Source organism: Corvus kubaryi, unplaced genomic scaffold, assembly GCF_017639235.1.
Source record: "Corvus kubaryi isolate FWS band 111438036 unplaced genomic scaffold, C.kubaryi_AGA036_p1.0 134, whole genome shotgun sequence".
Classification (NCBI taxonomy): domain Eukaryota; kingdom Metazoa; phylum Chordata; class Aves; order Passeriformes; family Corvidae; genus Corvus; species Corvus kubaryi.
In genome coordinates this window covers 6,966,890-6,985,069 of record NW_024580668.1, presented here as the reverse complement: position 1 = coordinate 6,985,069, position 18,180 = coordinate 6,966,890, and the positions used below count along the sequence as shown (strand labels likewise).

General features: G+C 44.2%; 1 protein-coding gene across 1 annotated transcript; it reads right to left on the bottom strand.

Annotated features, from left to right (window-relative positions):
• Positions 1-6,225: 6,225 nt before the first annotated feature.
• ARFRP1 (ADP ribosylation factor related protein 1) lies at positions 6,226-18,094 on the bottom strand. The gene is made up of 8 exons (XM_042047696.1): positions 17,988-18,094; positions 16,855-16,954; positions 16,386-16,473; positions 15,834-15,916; positions 15,125-15,206; positions 14,892-14,962; positions 8,670-8,770; positions 6,226-7,167 (listed from the first exon to the last, which is right to left on the bottom strand). Exons 2-8 carry the CDS (start codon positions 16,945-16,947, stop codon positions 7,080-7,082), a joined length of 606 nt encoding a protein of 201 aa, XP_041903630.1. The 5' UTR covers positions 16,948-16,954; positions 17,988-18,094; the 3' UTR covers positions 6,226-7,079.
• Between the last annotated feature and the right edge of the window lie 86 nt (positions 18,095-18,180).

Here is an 18,180-nt window from a genome sequence, read left to right as displayed (position 1 = left end):
CAGTGGTCACAGCCCCAAACCTGAACCAGAGCTCAAACAGCATTTGGACAATGCTCTCAGGCACATGGTGGGATACTGGTGTGGTCTGTGTGGGGCCAGGAGTTGGACTTGATGATCTTTGCAGGTCCCTTCCAACTCGGGATGTTTTATGATTCTATTTGGTCACACATTGTTTGGCTCCCCTGACCTTGCTCCCACGGGACTTGAGCTCTGATGATCAGGTCTGGGCACTGCCTCATCTCAGCGTGAATAAAATTGGAATATATTAGTAAACGTTCTGGTGCCCTTAAAAGAATTTTCTCAGTAACAAAGCCATGGCCACAACTACAATATCTATACACAACACTCTCCCTGTTTAGAACCACGAGCCCTTGACATGTTATTGTCTCAGTCAACAGGAGTCTTCCCTCAGCAACTCTTTGCCCTTGAAAAACAATTACAGTTACACAATGTTTAGGGAAAGAGGGCAGAAAACCTGCTGTGTCTAAGTGACCAAGCAGAATCGGGGATCCCAGACCTCATAGTGCCACGTGGATGTGGGGAGAATCAAGGTTCCTATTGTGGTATCCTTTGTCACTGCTCACCCAAGCATCACCCTGGGCCATGCAGTGCACCAAGATCCTGTGCTTGGTCTGGACGTGGAGGAGCTCCAGCAGTGCAGTGACTTAGCTGTAACACGGGAGTGGAGCCGGGAGACTTCATCATTTTCCTATGAAAACACAAGGAATGATGACTTCCCAGCTATGGCTGTGAGGACACGAGCTCGGCGAGGATGGGTGTTGGGTGGTCAGTGCTGCTGAGCCTCAGGCATGTGGATTTTAGGGTGTTTTTGAGTGGAAAGTGTAAGGCACCAGAAAAAGAGCCCAGACTGGCTTCAGGGACTTGATCCAATGTGCTTGCTCAGCCTCGGTCAGATCACACAGATTCCCTGCTGCTGGTTTCTATTCCTGTCTCTCTCTACTTCCTTCTGTGATACTGCAGCGTAGCAGGTGGTTTATTGGACTTCTTTCAGTCTTCCCAGAAGCTAAGATTAGAGCTCTTTAGCTGGGAAACTTGGGAGATAAGAATAGGAGTGTACATTCCCCACTCCACGACTCCGAACAAGAAAGGACAAATCAACTCTGAGAATAACAACACCAAGTTCTTCTTTCACCCAGTTTCATGTGTTGTGTGCTGTCATGTCACAGAGGAACAACCTCGCCTGTGATTCAGCACCTCTTGTCTGCAGAGATCCCCTGCCCTTTGATACACCACATATACTCACAGGGGAGTTACTAGTCTTTCACAGCTTGTGGTGTGGGCTGTCCCATGATCCTCCCTCTTCTTGCGGCATGGAAATGAGCTGTCAAAATTTCCACCACGCTGAGGATGTGGGTAGAGCTTAATCCTTGCTGCGTGGGATTGGTTGGTTTTGGTTCAGTTGTCCTTTCCCAGGAGGCCACAGTTGCCTTTGTCCCCATTGCTGTGCCTGCAGGGCAAAGCTCTGGTGGTCAGTACTGGGGGTTTAATGTATAACTGCCAATATCTCAGTTAAAAATAAGCCGTGTTTGTGTCAGAGGAGCAAAATCTTTTAACAGGGCTGGATATGCCTCAGTATCCCCCAGGTCCTCTTGTTCCCCTGGCAGAAGAGCCCATCTGAAAGCCTTTGGTCACAAAAACCAGCAAAAGCTCAGCATGGAGTTGAACTCCATGATCCTTGTTGGTCCCTCCCAACTGAGAACATTTAATGAATCTCTGAAATACTGAGTTGTCCATACACTCCTTTGCCTGTTACTGTTACAGGCAGTGAGGTGGTGCTGTGCGTAACACCAGCTTCTGGGAACAGCAAATTCCTTATTCCTCCTTATGATTGCTTATAGAATGTTTTTCTTCTTTGTGGGAGTCTGACTCAAAAAAGAAAAAATCCTAATGAAAATCTCCAATGAAATGATATCAGGTTCTTTGACTTCTGAGAACTGGCAGAGGAGTTCCTGGCTGTGAACCGAACTGTGATGCAACAGGAACAACTCCAGAGGCTCCTGTTTAAGGAAAGCACTTAAGGATACACTTAATTTTACAGCGAATTTAGTTTGCCCTCAGAAAAGTGCTTCTGGTATATGCTGAATACAGATGGCTTAAGGCTACATGGGGTCAGAGTGGATTAGTTCCTCCAAATGTTTAGCATAAAATGCATTCAGCTGAAGGATATATATTGAAATGATGGAGAATCATAGAACCCCAGAATTCCAGGTTGGAAGGGACCTCAAGGATCATCTAGTCCAACCTTTCTTGGCAAAAGCACAGCCTAGACAAGATGGCCCAAGCACAAAAAAGTTACTACTCCTGAGTTAGCAGTGTTAGTGAGAATACTACATATTGGTCCAGCAAGGGTTTTGTCTCAAGGAAAGGATCCTGTGTGTTCCTAAACAAATGTATCCAGTGCCTCACCTTCACAGCTACCTAGGATAACTCATGGGAAAAGTGAGACTGCACAGACATCCTCAAGAAATGATGTGAGGAATGTGGTATTCAAGAGGACACTCATAACACGGAAATTTTGAAACTCATTAAGCATCAGCAGCTTCAAGGAAAAAGTGAAACCAAGAAGGAACAAGGAGATTCCTTCCTCCGGATTTTGTGTTTATAAAGAATGTCAGGCAGAATTCCAGCCCTGTGTAGTTAACTGCTGATGTTCCTCCTCTCCTTGTTTCCAGCTGATGAGCACCTCGTTTATGGGAAACCTTTGGGTAATTTTTTCTCCAGTGCTGTTGCATATTGTGCTGTCCATGTTTTCTGCACCAGATCTCTGTCATTTTCCATGAGGTCTGATTCTTTTTAGTACCATTTTGTTGCTTTACCAGCTCCCTTCTGACGTAATAGGTGAAGGCTTGTGATCAGACGTTGTGCAGATGAAGTTATACGAGAGCAGACACTGCTGAGAGCTGGGACTAGATCCTCATGAAGTCTGGGAATAAAAAAAGCTTGAGTGTGTGTAAAGAAATGAATGGAAAGCCCCCAGGAGTTGTCATGGAAGCTGGTTTTACAAGAGGAGCAGAGAAACAACTCCCTTAGGGATTGCAGAAGCACAAAAAACAAACCCCAAGGGTAAAGCTGCAAGAAATGCCCGAGGTCAAGTAAACAATAACTGTGTTATCCACCAGGAATGTTTCACATGGGATTTCCAAGTGGTATAAAATCCCAGTGTAAAAAGTACCTGCTCCAGTTTCTCTGGCATCCATTGTAAGAGCTCAGCAGAGGGGCAAGGCTCTTGGCACCTCACCACTGCCCCTTATCTCTCAGGAGAGAAATTCATGGCAAATTTTAGTAGGAAACTGTGCCAGGAGGGAATTTTGAGAGGCCACCCAGCCTAGAACCTGTCTGCATGGCAGAGGAATTCAGCCTGTCTTCATTAGTTGTCCAAACTGCTTTGGGGAAATCTATGACAAATACTTAGGAGCCTGAAAACAGCCCCAAAGCTGAAGGCAAACTCAGCCAGTGGTGCTGCTTTGGGTAAAAGGAGGAGCAGCAGCAGAGCTGGACATGGAGAGAGAATCCACTGTCCTTCACATATGGACACTGCTGGCTGTGGCTGCCAGGAATTATTGTCCACATTAATGAGATTTTTTGATTTAAAGGGGTATTTGTCAAGTGCAGTAACAGTACCACTCTTCGCCTTTCTCTAGAAGTTCTCTCCTTGAACTAACACCATTTGCCAGGAGAGACATCCCAGAATACTGTTAAAAATCCAGTGAAATGCCTAGATCAATTCAGCACCCTCCAAAAGTATTTTACGGCAGGTTTTTAGCTGAGCCTTACATTTTCAAACCTGCACTAATAGGTCAGTCAGTTAATCAAGAACATTCTCGGAAATCATGACTAACCCAACAATCTCATACACAGCTAAAACATCATTGCTGAGGAGACTCATTCAAGATTGTGATCTGTATTATGACAGCAGATTCTTTGCCTAAACAAACTGTTGGATATGCTGGATGTGTCAGCAGTACACAAGTAGGATGATAAGGAAGAAGAGACTAAAAATAGCCCCATTAACCACTAAAACTACCCTACAGCACTGGATGTTAAGTCCACTTCTTTATGATGGCTTGATTTCAGTTTAGCAGAGTAGGGATGGCCAGGAGCACAGACCCCAAAGAGCATCTGTTTGCTCCACTTTCTGAGACAGATGTTAGCAGCCAGAGACTGGACTCTGGACTTTAAGATGCTGGACTTTGAAGCTGGGTCTGATTTGTCTTGGCATTTTCTGTGGTTCTGTGGGATGGGAGGTCCTGGGAAGTGGGGTGAGCTCTGACGTCAGCACCACTGCAACGCAGACCCTCAGTGCAGCCGTCACTGCTGCCTTGCACAAGGACAGGACAGGATCAGGTTGGACCAGCCAGAACTGCTGTACTTCAGTTACTCTGTGTCCTTACAGAGTTCCAAATGAAGATGGAATTGGCAGCACACAGACAGCACTAAGACTCAAAGATTCACTAGGATTCTAAATGCTTTAGAGGTGTTTTCTTAGCTCTTGTCTCCTACTGCTACCAGCTAATGAATGCTTGCATAGGAAATTCCAGATAGGTGAGAGAAATGTGATCATCTGCCAATGCTCAAATAAGGCAAGTGGGATCCCTGCTGAGGTCATTAGACACTTACCTTTATCTCATGGACAGCATGCCAAAGGAAACAGGGATTGCAAAGTGCAGGTGACCGAACTTTTTCTCCTTGGGAAGATAAAGCAGCTCTTCAGGCAGTCACACTGCTGTGAACAGGCATGGGCAAAACAGGTGCAATACAAGTATATCAAAAATCTGGAAAACTGACTACATTGAAACTATTCAGAAACATTCTTGCTTTGTTTGAGATCTGGCAGGAGGGTCACTTGAAACAAAAAAAGCATTTTAAGTAAGTCTGCGTTTCCTGTAAGTATAAAATGTGGTAAACTATTAAATTTCTGATCAAAATATAAAAAATTGTCCCATCTGCTGGGATACTGCTCTGGTAGCTCCCTTTGAATTAGCGTGAACTTCATGCTGCTGGTTTCAGAGAAATCCTCCCTGATTTGTTGTGGCCAGAGCATGCTCATACATACCTATCTCAGCTTGGGCATGTCTCTGGGGAAAGGACTCTGCACGCCTGAGAACTTGGAATGCTGAAGTCAAAATATTTGCTTTAAGACCCCCTGCTGATATGGGCCACAAAACAGTCTAGAAGCTTTTCTTTGTGTCTAGAAGCTGTTTTTTCCTTTCTGGTCTCCCACGGCAAAGAAAGAGCAAGAGATCTGAGAATAGTATATGAAAATCTTGGAAAACCCCTTGTGTCCCAAAGAACAGACATTTCAAGCTACTTGACTGAAGTGTTTTGACTCTCAGCAAGGTACTTTTTTCATTAGTTGCTGTTTCCCATCTTCAGTTTAACTGTCAACACCAACTCTGCCAACCAAAACAGCCAGAGTCACAAAGTCACCTTGAAAACACTCAGGCTTTCCAAGTGTTTTCCAAGAGCCCAATGAGAGAGATGCTCCCAATAATTAATGGCCAATGGCCATTGGTTCTCCAAAACTTTAGTACTCTTGAAAATCTCAGCTCAACATCACATGCAGCACGCAGAAAAAGTGCCATTTCCTGCAGTGGGTGAGTGATTTCCAAGGGATCCTCCACATTCACAGAGCACACAAGAAAAATGACTGGGTCACTAAGTCTGAAGGAGCCTTACTTCTCTTATTGAGAAGCAAGATTCTGCTCTTCAGTTTGCAATTATTTCCACTAACTTCATGAGCTTAGTGACACAGCCCAGCTGCTCTTGTGCTTTGACCCAAATGTGAGTGAATGAATGATGCTCTCTCTCAAAAAACACCTGCAATGAGTTGCACGCAGAAAATCTGGCAGAAAGTTCTTTGATCCCAACAGCCTTTAAACAAATATTGCTAACTGGCTCAAGTACAGTGCAATTAATGGCCCCTTAATTATGTCAGCAAACAGCACAGAACCTTCGCCAGTGCCAGAAGTAAATAAAACAGAGGAGGAGCCACACCCATTGCCAAACCACCATGAAATTCACGTAAAAACTCATATTCAGGGAAATGATAGTGATATATCAGCATCACTCAGCTAGCTGAGTAGGCGATGTAAGAACTGAGCACTGTCTTTTGAGTGCTGCCTTTCTGTTTTTTCTTACATTTCAAAGAAAACCTACGGGCTAAGTACTGCTATTCCCAAACACCACTTGTTTCAGCCAGGGAAGTTCAAATAAGTAGGAAGCTTTATTGCATACTGATTTCTCCCTGCCTAGAGGTTTTTTTCAGTTTAGAAAGATCACAAAGAGGGCCTTGATTCAGTCCAGTTACAGAAGATCCCAATCACTCTTAGGATTAAAGAGAATGCACAGAGACTGGCAGTCAGAGCAAGGCAGTGCTTCTGGAATCCGTATCCTGGTAGAAATATCCATTTCAACCAGCACAGTTGGATTTGATCAGGTCTTTTCCAACCTTAACGATTCCATGACCCTATAACCACTGTGCAGTTGCTGGTTTCCACATCTGCTTTTACCACAGGTCAAAGTTATGAATCAACACCCCAACTGAAAATCAAGTTCTAATCAATGCTGTCTCTCCCCACTACACAAACAGCAGCATAACAGGGCCAGTAACACCCTGCAGGAACACGGGGCTGGAGCAGCAAGGGATCTTCTCAGTTAGGAGGGACAGCCGTTCCCCAGGCTGCTCCTCCCCTTCCACTTTCACCTACACATTTCCTTCAGGTGCTCCTTCATGTCACCGGCCTCCAGCCTGTTAGACTAACAAATCAGGAATCACAAAGTAAAATAGTAGAAAATTAAGTCCTTTGCATCGGCAACAATGTGTAGGTTGCTACATAGGATGCTCTCAGGCCAAAGACAATACTTAATGTAAGAGATTCCCACCCCCCACCCAGTTGGAATCCTTGGCTCAAGTTTTTTTTTAGACACAGAAAGAGAATATTTGTCTCCAAACTTAGGAAAGAATCAGGTGTAATAGGAATCCAGTGGATCACCTTCTTTAAAGGGAACACAAAAGTGTGTGGAAAGAGGCTGTCCATTCCTTGACTGGCTCGGAATTCCTACGTGATGTCCTTCTTTCTTGGGGGCCGGTGGATGTTCCTCACCACGCACTTCACCATCCACTCAATTCCTTCGTTCACCCCTTTGCTAAGGAAGTAAGACAAGCAGAAAAGGTTTTAAAATAAACCAACAACAAGAAGCAACCAAGAACAGAAACATGGATCATACAGGCCTTAACTGAGCCCTTACATGAGGAAGGTAAGGGCTCTACCTACCCCAGTTATTTGTTGGCATTTCTGTGACATTTCTCATGCAGGCAAACAACAGGAATCTGATTTCTTTTAGCTCAGCAATATATACCTCCATCCTTTATTTTTCTGGTGTCTATAAAAGTCTACACCCAACTTAGTCACCAACTCTGTGGAAATCTTGGGATGAACAAGCATCAAACACACCTGACAGCTGGCTTGAGGTTATTTTGCCACAAACCTCACACTAGTTGTATAAGATCTTGCAATCCTGGTTCCAGCCTTCTGTAACCATCTGTGCTGGGGCTGCCAAGCAAGTCACCACCAGCTCCCTAGCCATGACTTCCAGGAGTTATTTATTCTTTTAGTGCAAGCTCAAACCAGAATTTTCAAAGGAAATTCCACACAGATAAAAACTAGAAATGTTTGTACAAAAAAACACAGCTGAAAAGGTTGTTTTTCGTAAGGTTATTATCTAATACTTCTCTTCCAGTCAGTGCTTGAACATTGTTGTGGTCATTCATCTGCTTAATGGTATGTGATTTGTAGCAATGCAGACAACAGATATTTTTCCACAGTTCAAGTAGTTTTTGTTATCCTTTGCAGTAGCTTGTATGATAACACAGATTTCTTGCTAAATTTATAAAAGAAAAAAATTCAAAGCTCTGGATTCAGCCCAGGCAGTAATTCAGCCAGGAGTGTTTCTCTATCTGGAACAAAACTTTTGACTTATACCAAGTATCACTTTTCACTTAAAGAACTGAAAGTACAAAGAAGCAAAGTACTGCAAGACTCGATACGCAGTAATGATGCCAAGATATCAAGAATCCAGTGGGTTGGTCAAGTTCGTGGCATGCAGCTGCATAAGCCCCAATTAGGGTCTGTTTTAGTCATCAAATTTTAAACCACAGGCATTCCCATGTAAGAGGGCTCTTGGGGACTGTTATATCATCCCCATCACACAGCTCATCTGCACGCCAAAGAATATGGAAGTAGAAGCATAGTTACAGCAGCAACAGTGAAGCACCACCCATTTCTCTGGCAGAGGCATCAACAGCTGCATTTTCAACTGCATTCTAACCTAAAAGCCAGGAGCTGCAGCAAACCAGCACCTTCAAGGATTATTGTGCAAGGAGAAGGGATGATACAGGACAATAACTACACCTCCAAGTCCAGCTGCTCTCAGCCAGAAGTACACTTGCACTGTGTTTCACAGGCAGGATTTACAGAGGAAGTTATTGAGCTGGGGCAAGTCCAAGGTTCTTGAACGAGTGTCTGTCAGTGCTGGAAGGAAGCACAGCTCCCTTTCAAGGCTTAATAAATCCTGTAGTGCTGCTCTGTGTGTGACACCCCACAGCTGCTCAGTCAATCAATTCTGAGTCTACCCCTTCTCATACTCACCCAGTAAGGGCCGAGCAGGCTTGTGTCAGGCAGTCTCTCTTCCCAATTTTGTTAATGCAGTCACTAAATGCTGTCTTGATGTCAGGAATTGACAGACAAGTCTGCAAAGGGAACCAAAGAAGAGCTTGTTTGTGCTACAAGACATGGTGACCTTCTTCCACAATGAATCCTACCATGTCTGCAGTCGTGCTTCAGTCAGGATGGCAATGCTGTGAGGTTAAACCCCCTCACCCACCAACACAGCAAATTCACCTCTTTCCATTCTAAAGAAATGAACATATTCTTTTTTCACCAAAGAGAGTGCTGTTTGCTGACAGTACACACACACTGCCTCACCTAGCTGAGCCTTAATTTGTACACTTCTAAGCAAACAGACCTGAAAATGAGCACAACCTGCCCCCTCGAAGGATATCCCTTCCAAGCTGCTCAACTGTCACACACAGCTTGTATTTACCAGGACACTACAAGAGCTTTTCTATTGACAAAGCCTATTGAAACAGGGTCCCTGCCACAAGCCCAGCTGACGCTTTGCCAGCACCCTGGGCACTCTCACAAAACAGCCTGTGATTTTTCCTGTTCTCAGCACATTCCTTGGCATTACAGCCATGCCCCACCAGCACTCATCTGTCTGCATTCAGAGAAAACACTGGCAGCACTGATTGCAGCACGTTTTCTGATGCCTGATGTCACTGTGCTCTTGACCCCCAGCAGGTCTTAAACTTCTGTGAAGCTGCCAGGAGGCTGCTGGGAGCACCACCACAAATCAAGAACCCTCAATAAACCAGTGGATTACTTTCCTGACACATAACATGGTGTCACCATAAAAATCTTACTTTTAAAGCTACAACAAAAGCAAACTTGCCCAACTGAAGTCTGGACTTGCACCTCCCTGACCACTCAGTGCTCACTTTTTCCTAGGAAGCCTTGGACAAGCCATTTAAGCACTTCAGCTGGCCAAAAGGCCACCCTTCCTCCTCTCTGCAAAGACATTTTGGACCTTCAACAATGCTCAGTTATTTGTTTTGAACCTTCAGTGAGGCTCACATAAGTGTTTTGGACAAATGTTTACACAAATGCCAAACTGGACCCTTATGAGTCCTGAGGATTGGACAAGTGGACGTAAACTCTGAGAGACAGAAATATGAAAATTAATGTTACCAGCCATCCATTCGCAAAACACTGATTCTGGAGAAATTAAATACAGAAAATTTTTGTGGACAATAGAAGTAAGCAGGTTTCATTGTTTAAAAATAGGAAGGGATCTTAAGAAATGGCTTGTAAGGTGTTTAACAACACCCAATTCACCCAGTGCCCTTGACCCCATTAGCTGTACAACTTTTGATGACTGTACTTTCTTATGACCGAAGTTGCATTTTAAACTTGCCCTTTCAATCAGTGACCTAGCAACCATATCCAAAAATGTTATTGATATCATTCCACCAAAGTCTCAACAATTTAGTTAAGGATTTTTGACAAACATGCAGTTCATACAGATGAGCTGTCAGCCACAGGATAAATAGTTAATTAAAAAAACCAACAACAATTACTAACTTTAGAGGGAGTCAGACTGGACTTGAGAGCTGGAATTCATACCGGTAGGTCTGGAAGATGGGCCAGAGATTACAGCCAACCAACCATTCTCTACTGGTTTGTAAAAGCTGCTCCCTTAGCCTTGTACAGTGTCAAAGGCAGGTTCAAATGCTTCCTGGTTTAACCCAAAGCTCTGGACAAGTCAATTACCCAACAACTGGGAAGGAGAAAGAGCTGCATGTCAGTAATTTGAGCTATTTTTCATGTCTTTGTTTTTTTCAGTCAATGAGACCTTGCAGCAGGATGGTTAAATCTCAAGGCAGCTGAAAATGAGCAAATGCTTCTTGAAATATACTTTAAGCCCCTTACAGTTTAATATCATTGTCTAATGATATACTTCTGAGTATATCCATTTATTCTTCTTGAGTCTACCCTTTCCTTCTCCTTTCCTGAATGATGATGCATTTTAAAATAAATCAGATAAAGTGTTCAAGGTACAAAGTAACAACAGAGAGCACAGTCATGCTGTCCGTGATTCCTTAACATCTACTTGCACAGGTAGCAAAGCAATCAGGCAATGAACTTCCCAACACCACCAGCAGACCAGGACACCTGCACATACCCAGCAGCACAGAGAACCCACATCCTTCACCTTGCCCATCCCTGAACCCTTAAGAGTCCACTTTTCCCAGTGCAGCTTACAATTACAGCCATTTTTATCTCCCAGCATAAAGCATTGTCATAACTTCCCTTTCCCACCTTCTGGTAGAGCCATGGTCTGCTCCACCTTCCACAGAGCTGCCCAGCCACAGCTCTCCATGGAAATCTGCATCAGAAAGAGTTTTGCTTCTGAGGAGATTTTGCACCATTCAAATTGTCACAGCAGGATGTCACTGCACCACCAATCCTGTTTTGAGGAAAATCATTTTCCCCTTGGGATGAAGTAGAGCAGCACAGCAGAGGGGGTAACACCAAACTATCAATGCCTTGATTTAGTGTTCCAGGGAAAGCCCCCAGTGGGAATCTCATGTGACAGCAGAGGATGAGGCAGATTATCCATCACTTCAGCAAGGGGCACCTGAGCTTCGCATGCTCAGGGAAAATGTCAGCTGTGGCTTCCAAGTTCCCCTTCGCCCCAGCACATTACAAAGTATTTGTTTACAGATGTGTTTTGTTTCTCAGCTGCAAACACATAACCTAAGGGCAAGGAAGGGAAGCTGGATCTGTGATCACATCAACAGTGCACCATTGCAACAACACAATCCACAGTGACCTTTCAGGAATGATGGTATCTCTCAGCCAGTTCACAGGAACCTCACACACAACACATGACGAACCAGATTTCCATCTCAGCTTCCCCAAAATAACACACTGCAAAACATCTTTTGATGAAGGCTCCTCCAGGCATAATCCATCCAAGACTGAACCAAATTCCTCCTAGGAAGGGTTCAGAATAGCATTACCCAAATTAAGACTCAGCAATGGCACACCTAAAAATCTATCAAGCAGCAAGACAAGTTTTAGCCAAAAAAAGGTTGAATTGTAGAGTTTTTATCCATTCACCAAATCCAGTGCAGCAGACAATGCTGCTGCCTGGTCTCCAGTCAGGATAAAACTGGAAACATGGATAAAACCTCAAGTAGAGGCTCTTCAGCCATCTCAAGAGTAATCAACCATCAGAATGGAACTAAAAGAGAAACAACAGCAAGGTGGATTGCCTAAATAAAATTATTTCACAAAAAGTCTGACTCACCTGACCTACGCTGCGGGCTACCCTTTTTACGAGTTTGTTTTAAATGAAAACTTAAGCTTGTTTAAATTTAAACAAGGAATAGTATAGCCTCAATTTAAACCAGATAATTTAAATTAAAACTAATTTTACAGGGAAGCTGTGGTAGGTCTTCAGCTGGAAAGTGGAATGGCTTTCATGAAGAAGGTCTGTTTTCTAACAGCTGTGTGGAAATGAGTATCTGCTACTCACCATGACTCCTCGCATTTTCCAAAGGCATAAGGAGGCTTTTCAACATTCTGGAGATTTCAAATTAAATTTCCAAAATTTGTCTTTAGATGAGGATGGCAAAACTTCCTCCCAGACATGGGACATCATTCAACACCCAGTAATTTTCAGATTGTTAAATTTCAAATGCTGTTTTTGACAGGTCATGTTTTTCCAGTATTTTGAATAGTGTTCCATAATGAACCATTCTATCCTCAAACTGTGACAGTTCATTGCAAAGCTTAGAAATGTATACCTTGTGCAAACCTTTCAACAGCTGCGTTCACATCGAAACAGCAAATATCAATTCTTATTTTGCAGTTTTTTCTGCAATAAGCCATGTTTTCAAAAGTGGCATTCTGAGTTGAAAGGGAGTTCACAGGAATTAGTAGATATTAGGTATTTTATTTCACCTTCAAAGCAATAGTTCCTTTAAAAACCCAAACAAACTCCTTCCTCCAACACACGTTTGACTCGGATTTTTAATTAATTATAAAATAATCCAGTTTTGAAGGCCCTGCTGAACACAGAGCATTCTCCTGATACAATAAAATATCACATTCAGTACTGTGAGAATATTAGAATTGGTGTTTTGCAGTCAGTGACGTACTTCATCCCCTGGAACGACCAAATACTGCTCGTGCTTGGCAGTGCTGAGAGGACACAGTGTACCTTGGGGTTCACAGCAGAATTCTTAACACTTTATGCAATTTCAGGTTGCATCAGCACTTTTGTTATCTTAATAACAGAATGTAAACTTAAAAACGAAACAAACAAACTCTGCCAGACGTACTATTTCTGATGTATTTAATCATGAGCCTTCTGCTGGCCTCTATAGACATCATCATCAAGAATTATCCTTCATCTCCAAATACCAGCAAGGTTAAGATACCACTTATCCTCCCTTACTGTGGTTCAGGATAGAGGGATGCTGGTGAGAATTCCCTACTACAGTTTTATTTCTGGAGATCCAGAGCAGAAAAATGTCTGTCAGTGCTAATTATCAGTTATTCCAGAGGTCATCCATTCTGCTAAATCAGAGGAAGAGAAACAGGCTACTGAGTTTTCTCAGCCTTAAGTGAACCTCAGTGATTACTGAAAATAAGCTATAATCCCCTTAGTGATTTGTTAACAGCAGTGATGTCTCTTTGCTGGGTTCATAACCAAGATCATTCTGCAGGAGTGGACCTCTAAATATCCAATTTAGGTATTTCTTACAAATAGAAAGTGGGTTTGGCTTTGCTAATCTCTTTGTTGCAGCTCTGCAACTGCATGAAGGCACTAAGTCTGTGGGCTGGTCTCAGAGCCTCCAGAGGGGGCAAGAAGTCAGATTTTCTTTTGAAAGCCTGTTCCAAATACCTCTTTCTGGTCATTTAAAGATGTCCACTTGTTCAATTATTTGTCTTTAGTCTGGCTAGAGTGTCAGAAGAGCCAGTGTCTACAGCCTGTAACAAAGTATGTATATACAGTCACAAGGGAAACTGGAACAGCTTTCCAGGTCACTGCTTGGAACATTCTCAACAGGTCAAGGCTAGAGTGCAGGCTGCTCCCTACAGAAGAGCTGTGGTGTTGCATGGAATATGAGAGTCAGTATTCTGGTTTCCACAGGAAAAAGACAGACCATTTCCCCACATTCCAGAGACCACAGTGAAGTCAGGATCATAAATCATGAGTTCTGTCTTGATCTCTTGCTTTTACATGGAACTACATTTCTCTTATTTCTAAGACTAGATAATCTAGATCATCCAACAACCAATCTGTGTTGTACTTATGAGATGTAACCAATCCTCCTTGAGAGCCAAGTGATTTCAATGGAAGTCTCAAGTACTTCCCACAAGTGCAATCACTCGGACAAGTGTAAAGTCCAGAGGAAGAACCTGAGAAGTTTTGGCATACTTTGGAACAGACACTGATCCCAGCTGCCAGGGCTGGTGCTCTAAATCCTACTGGAAGCCTCTGGCTCCATCTAGAGACGATCACTGGAACTACAGTCCTGGAATTCCAGGTCCATTGCAGGGGAAAGGAGGAAAACATGAAAAACACCACGATCACCTTAGGCACTCTCTTCTCTTTTTTCCATGCTGGGACAGATAAGGATGGTCCAGGATGTGTCACCTAAACACTGCACCACCCACGAACTGTCAACCCAAACCAAGAGCTTTACAGTTCTGAATATGCTGGAAAAAATTCATATTATATTACCAGAAAAGAGAATTCCTTGCCATTCACTGCTGTCACTGATGGAATGCTCTACAACAAACAAAGAGTTTTATTGAACAGATCTTATCCAGTTATGGGGAAAGGATGACTTGCTTCACATACATCTGTTGTGCTATTCCTGGGTTTTAAACAGCATCATAAACAAAGCGCACTAAACATTTTTTTTCTGAATAAACAGGAAGAAAACAGTATCAATACACCCAGTCACGGTACAAGAAAGACCCACCATAGCTATGCAGTTTGCTCTGTTTACATAAAGAGTTCAAAACTATGTGCCTGTAAGAAGCTCATTCGTGGCACTGGAAAAGGGTTGGAACAGAAAGGAAAAAAACCACAACTAAATTCAAAGCAATTACTCCAAGTGATGAGATAGTGCCATAGGATCAGCTCAGGAATATGGAACAAATTTAACATGAATGCAGAGTTCACCTTTCCAAGGCTTATTTGCTCATGTATGTAAATCTGCCATATTTTACCTCTACATCCTGCTTGTTGGCCAACACCAGAATGGGAACCCCTTCCAGAGCTTCGCTGGTAATCATCTTCTCTACAAAGGACAGAAACAAAACCAGGTTTAGCCAGTTCTGGAAGTTGCACAAATGCCTGGCACAGATTATCTGGACACAGGGATGAAGCCAGAGGCTCTTTCTTGCATTACAGTCTCATTTGATACAACCTTTCAGGTCTATTTTGTTCACACTGTACTTACCAAAAGCTCTTTTGGACTCAGAGAGCCTCTCCTCATCAGTGGAGTCAATAACATAGATCACCCCATGAGATTCAGCATAGTACTGGAAGGAGAACACAGATATTGGTGTCAATCCACTAGGATCACTTGTTCCTCTTCATGATTTTATCTTAATTTGGTACATTTTTGGTACATGTGGAGGAGATTAACCAGTTAGAGCCAGCTGTATTCACAGTGTGCCTGGAGAGAATGCAGGCACACAGCATGGTGTGTTCTGTTTGCAGGCCTGATCAACACACCAGATTGAAAAACCTCACCTGTGTCTCCCCAAAGCTTATCTCTATGGCACAACCCCAGATCTGGGTTGGTAATTGCTGTCTGTAACCAATAATGCAAATATTAAGCACAGAAATAGTGGAATCTCTGGCAAATTGTTAGTGCTAACTACTGGGGTTATCAATAAGCCTGTGTGATTACCAAATGATTGTAGTGGCTCAGTTCTAAGAGACAAAACCACTTCTAACAGAAATCATGGAATCACAGAATGGTTTGTGTTGGAAACAGCCAATCAAGTCATTCCAACCCCCTGCCATGAGCAGGGACACCTTCCACTACATCAGGCTGATCAGAGCTCCATCCACCCTGGCTTTGAACACTTCCATGAATGGGGCAGCCACAGCTTCTCTGGGCAAATTGTACACATCAAATTAAACAAAACCACATCTCTAACCTTGTCCCAAAGTGACTGCAGTTCCTCCTGCCCGCCAAGATCCCAGAACATCAGCCGAGTTTTGCCAACATCAATAGTTCCAACTGGAGGGAAGAAGGAAAGAAGAATCCAGTTAAAACTAGAGGTGCTGTAAAGCACAGACACATGCACACCCCACTCAGAAATCTGGGCTGGGACAAGCTTGTAGGGGAACAAATCACAGGCAGTGACTACTTGCAACAACAGAGCAAAACCTGCACAGAGTGATCACAAATCTAGAGCAGTATCAGTGCAAATAATTCCAGAATTGGGCCAAGGAATGAACTGCAGGGAAATACAGTTTGAGGACAGCACTGAAATAGGATACCTGGGGGTCTAATACTTCAAGAGGTTTTCCTCCTCAGATAAGAAAGCCTATTTTATTATCTACAAAAAGACCTGGGCAGTTGGGAGACGCAATCTCTGCTTCCAGGAACTATTCTGCCCTTCTGAATTCTTAAATATTTCAAACAAAAGACAGCTGTTGTCTAACTGCACAGGAAAGCTGAAAAAATTCCACGTGGATTTACTTACTGTTTAAGCCTACAGTAGTTGTGATTTTGGACAAACTCATCCCTTTGTAGTTCTTGTTAAATCGGGTTTTAGTTTGTTCAAGGAAGGTCTGAAAAGGAATAAGACAAAGTATTTACTGTCAAACATTTTACTGGCTGGGGTAATCCTACCCCAAGCCTGCCTTTTCATTTCTGCACAATCCTGCTAGAGCAGATACTGCCCTACCTAATTTTGGACAAACTCCTCTTCCTGCTCCCTATTTCAGCAAGGAAATAAGGGATCACAAGCGATTATGGGATTACCAAAGCCTCAGCCACATCCCTGAAGACTTGTGGTAATTTAAGTAATGGGGAAAAGTTGATTGTTTGGTGTGACATCACTAAAATAACTCAGGACAGAGCTGAAGAAGATCGACCCTTGTTGGAAGATTTATCCCTGGAGAATGTTTAGGATTGCGTGTGCCCTCCATGGGGTGATAAACAGCACTTACAGTTTTACCAGCATTGTCCAAACCCAGGATCAGGACACAGTACTCATCCCTCTGGAATATGTATTTATAGAGCCCTGACAGCAGCGTATACATCCTGCTCCTGCAACAAATGCAAATAATTAACATCATTAACAAACAGGTCATTCCCAAAAGCCTCTCATGCCACAGCGCAAGTTTTTCCCAACGCCAGATAAATAAATGATGTTACTCTTTTATCAGGAACTCTCATAATTAGGCAATCCCAGGGAAAATCACAGAGCCAAGAGAGATCATGAAAACAGCTCAAGATCAAATCTGGAGTTTAAAGGGGAGCTGAGGAAGGGCTTGAACGCCTCTTGCAGTACATGTAACACCCACAGAAAATGAAGCGAACTTCATACAAATACAAAGAACAGGTATTTTGAGCAAAAATCTACATAAGCTCACACCTGGGTTTTTTGGTGCTGAATTTGCACACACAAAGCAGATCAGCTTTGCTGGGATGCAGGAAGCACTGGCACCAAGTGCTGCAGCTGACTCACACGCCATTGCAACAACTCTTCTGTTCAAACACAGATAAAGGGAACCTCAAGGCAGAGCCTTTGAGAGGCAGCTGCCTTAAGCGTGCTTAAACAACCACTTTGAAGTCAAACACCATTACCTAAAGGGAAATAAAAGTGTTCCAAAGCAGGAATCGGGGGGTTCACGGTAAGGGAGGACAGGGCACCTAAGGGTAGGGGCTTCAATCCCACAGGTACCGGGGCGACCCTTTGCCTCCAGCTGTGCGAGAGCGGGGGGCTCCTGCCGTCCCCGCGGGAGCAGCCGGGCCACCGGCTGGGGGGAACCCCGGCCCGCTCCTCTTTCGGGACAGCGACTGATGCCGGGCGCGCCCGACCGCCGGCCTGCTCCTCCTCGACCCGGGAGATCCTCCCGGACACGGGAAATCCTTCCACATCCAAAAGATCCGGCCCTTTCCTTCCCTTTCACAGCCAGTGACGGGTGAAGGGGAACACCGGCCCTACCGCCATTTCCCCCTGACGGCCCAGCGTCACGTCCCGACCCAGCGCCACGTCCCGGCCCAGAAGGCCGCCCCAAGCTCCCGAGAGCAGCGGGCGAGGAAAAGAGCCCCGAGCCTGAGGCCCGCGGCCCCTCACCTGGTCCTGGTGCCGGTGTCAGTGCCGGAGCCCGAGCCGCCTCTTACGACTCCCCAGCGCCACCGGCCGCCACCATTATGCGCTTGGGGCTCTGGGAAATGTAGTCCTATTGCCGCTGCGGTAGCCGCACATGGGTAGCGTGTGGACTACAACTCCCAGAATGTCCAGCGCCGCCGGCCTGCCGGGGACCCCG